This window comes from Myotis brandtii, unplaced genomic scaffold (genome assembly GCF_000412655.1).
Source record: "Myotis brandtii unplaced genomic scaffold, ASM41265v1 scaffold1904, whole genome shotgun sequence".
NCBI lineage: Eukaryota > Metazoa > Chordata > Mammalia > Chiroptera > Vespertilionidae > Myotis > Myotis brandtii.
This window is the reverse complement of record NW_005357093.1, coordinates 13,170-15,947: the sequence shown is the minus strand read 5'-3', so window position 1 is coordinate 15,947 and position 2,778 is coordinate 13,170. Positions and strand designations below refer to the sequence as shown.

The following is a 2,778-nucleotide window of genomic DNA, read 5'->3' as shown; positions in this document are numbered from 1 at the left end:
GGGAGGGACTGAGGGAGGGCTCCAGGGCGTGTCCGGCCCGTCTCCCTCAGTCCCGATCAGCCGGACCCCAGCAGCAAGCTAACCTGCCGGTTGGAGTGTCTGCCCCCTGGTGGTCAGTGCACGTCATAGCAACTGGTCCCTCCCCAGCTGGCCAACCTCCCGTGTCCCCCAGCCTGGCCTGCTCCCTCTCACATTCAGCCAGATGACAGAACGACCGGTCGCTATGACACGCACTGACCACCAGGGGGCAGACGCTCAACACAGGAACTGACCCTGCTGTTCAGTGCGCCCCCACAGGGGGAGCTCCGCTCAGCCAGAAGACGTGCTCAAGGCTGGCGAACGCAGCGGCGGTGGGGGGAGCCTCTCTCACCTCCCGGGCACTCGGACATCCCCCGAGGGATCCCCGACTGCGAGAGGGCGCAGGCTGGGCTGAGGGACCCCCCCCCAGTGCACGAATTTCATGCACCGGGCCTCTAGTGTTAAACATGAAAAAATGGGGGTGGGCTGCACCCATGTATTACCGTGCGGGTTGCCATACGTGTTGTAGCCGCCTCCACCTGTAACGGGAAAAGCACAGAGTCACGCGTGCACTGGAGGGGGCCAATCACGGCCCCCAGTGGCCGATATCTCACCCTGGGGACTAGAATGGGGCATGAAGGGACCCGGAAACACAGCGTGCACGTCGAGGGTCAGGGAACACGCACGCATGAGCAAAGACGTGCAATGCAGACAAACACACACACATGTGCACGCATGTGCACACGTATGTAGGCATGCACGGCGTGTGCCCTGACTGGGAATCGAACCCGGGACCCTTCAATCCAAAGGTCGATGCTTTATCTGCTGATCCAAACCCTCTAGGGCTTTATAAAAAATTAATTCTTTTCAAAATATTAGGGGGCCAATCACGGCCCCCAGTGGCCGATATCTCACCCTGGGGACTAGAATGGGGCATGAAGGGACCCGGAAACACAGCGTGCACGTCGAGGGTCAGGGAACACGCATGCATGAGCAGACGTGCAATGCAGACAAACACACACACACACATGTGCACACGTATGTAGGCATGCACACAGGCACCCATGTCTGTGTGTGCAAACTACATACACACAGGTGCGCGCTTGCAAACATTCTGCATGTGTAGCACAGGTGAACACACGTACATCCCTGCATGTATATGTGAACTTGCAAATGCCACATGCATGCACACTTGTGCACAAACGCACACACACATATACAAACCAATGCCCGCATATGCATGTGTGAACCTACAAAAGCCACGTGGCATGCACACGTATGCACGCACACAAGTGCACAAAACATGCATACATGTGTGTGCGCACACGTATGCTCACACATGCATGTGTGGATGTGCAAATGCCACATGCATGTGCACACGTGCACAAACACGCATGCACACATACACAAATCAATGCCCGCATATGCATGTGTGAACCTACAAAAGCCATGTGCACACACACACACACATGCACATGCACACACGTGCACAGAACATGCATACATGCGCATGTGCACACGTATGCTCACATATGCATGTGTGGGTGTGCAAAGGCCGCGTGCATGTGCATATGTGTTGAGCACATGTGCACATGCATGCAAATCAACGCTCACACACGTCTGTACAAAATACACAGGCGTACGTATGCACATACAGCCACTAGCACATGCACAAACCCGTGCACATGCGTGTCCATAGCTACATCATGCACAGGGGCACACAAAGGCATGCAGTCACACACAATGACAGCACCAAGCAGGCCTCCATCCCTTTGAGCAACTAAGGCCTCGCCCGGCCAGTGTGGCTCAGTGGTTGAGCATCGACCTAGGAACCCGGAGGTCAGGGTTCGATTCCCCAGTCAGGGCACAGGCCCGGGTTGCGAGGAGGGGGCGTACAGGAGGCAGCCGGTCCATGACTCTCTCTCTCATCATTCATGTCTCTCTCTCTCTCTCTCTCTTCTTCTGTGAAATCGATGAAAACATATTCTTTTGCAAAAGCAACAACGAAATCGCGTGCAAAGCAGGGGCCCAGGTGGTGACTCAGATCCCGTGCAAAAGGCGCAGACAAATAGGGGTGTACAATCCCCTCTCCTCCCCACCCCCAGCACCCAGGGGTGGGGGTGTCAGCTCTCCAAAGACACCCTCGCCCCTGGCGGCTGTGCGGACACCCTGCCTTTACCATAATTATATCCATTCGAGCTGGGTCTATTGCGCCCTCCACCTGCTGGACAGAATGAGCCCGTGAGGCACCAGGCAAGGCCCCGGCGACACCCAGACACGCAGCCCATACGAGGAAGCCAGGAACCCCGGAAAGGAAGATGCTGGGAAAAGGCCACCAGGGCATCTAATGGAAAGACATAGTCACCCCCCAGCCCTTTCTGCTCATGCCCGGGAGACCCCGTGGAAATGGAGGCGCTGGGTCCCGCCCCCAAAGGGCGGGGCCTGCCTCAGCCGCGTGCAAATTTGCTCTCTGAACGGCCGCCAGGGGCAAAACCCCTCCAGATGCGTCCAGAACACGTGATGCATCGGCATCAGGGCCAATGAAAACGAAGAGATGCCGGCTGGTGTGGCTCAGGGGTTGAGCGTCGACCTAGGAACCAGGAGGTCCCGGGTTCGAGTCCCGGTCAAGGGCACATGCCCGGGTTGCGGGCTCCATCCCCAACCAGTAGGGGGCGTGCGGGAGGCGGCCGGTCCATGATTCTCTCTCATCGTCGATGTTTCTCTCTCTCTCCCCCTCCCTTCCTCTCTCTGAAATCAATA

The 2,778-nt window shown here is 57.3% G+C and overlaps 1 protein-coding gene across 1 annotated transcript in view; it reads right to left on the bottom strand.

Annotated features, from left to right (window-relative positions):
- The window catches only part of LOC102240914 (glycoprotein Xg-like), a gene marked incomplete at its 5' end in the record, with an annotated part of 17,814 nt that overhangs the window by 2,185 nt on the left and 12,851 nt on the right, over nt 1-2,778 (bottom strand). The window contains 2 exons of the mRNA XM_014538416.1: nt 522-557; nt 2,198-2,242. Coding sequence (XP_014393902.1) covers nt 522-557; nt 2,198-2,242 — 81 coding nt within the window. The remainder of the gene's footprint in view (nt 1-521; nt 558-2,197; nt 2,243-2,778) is intronic.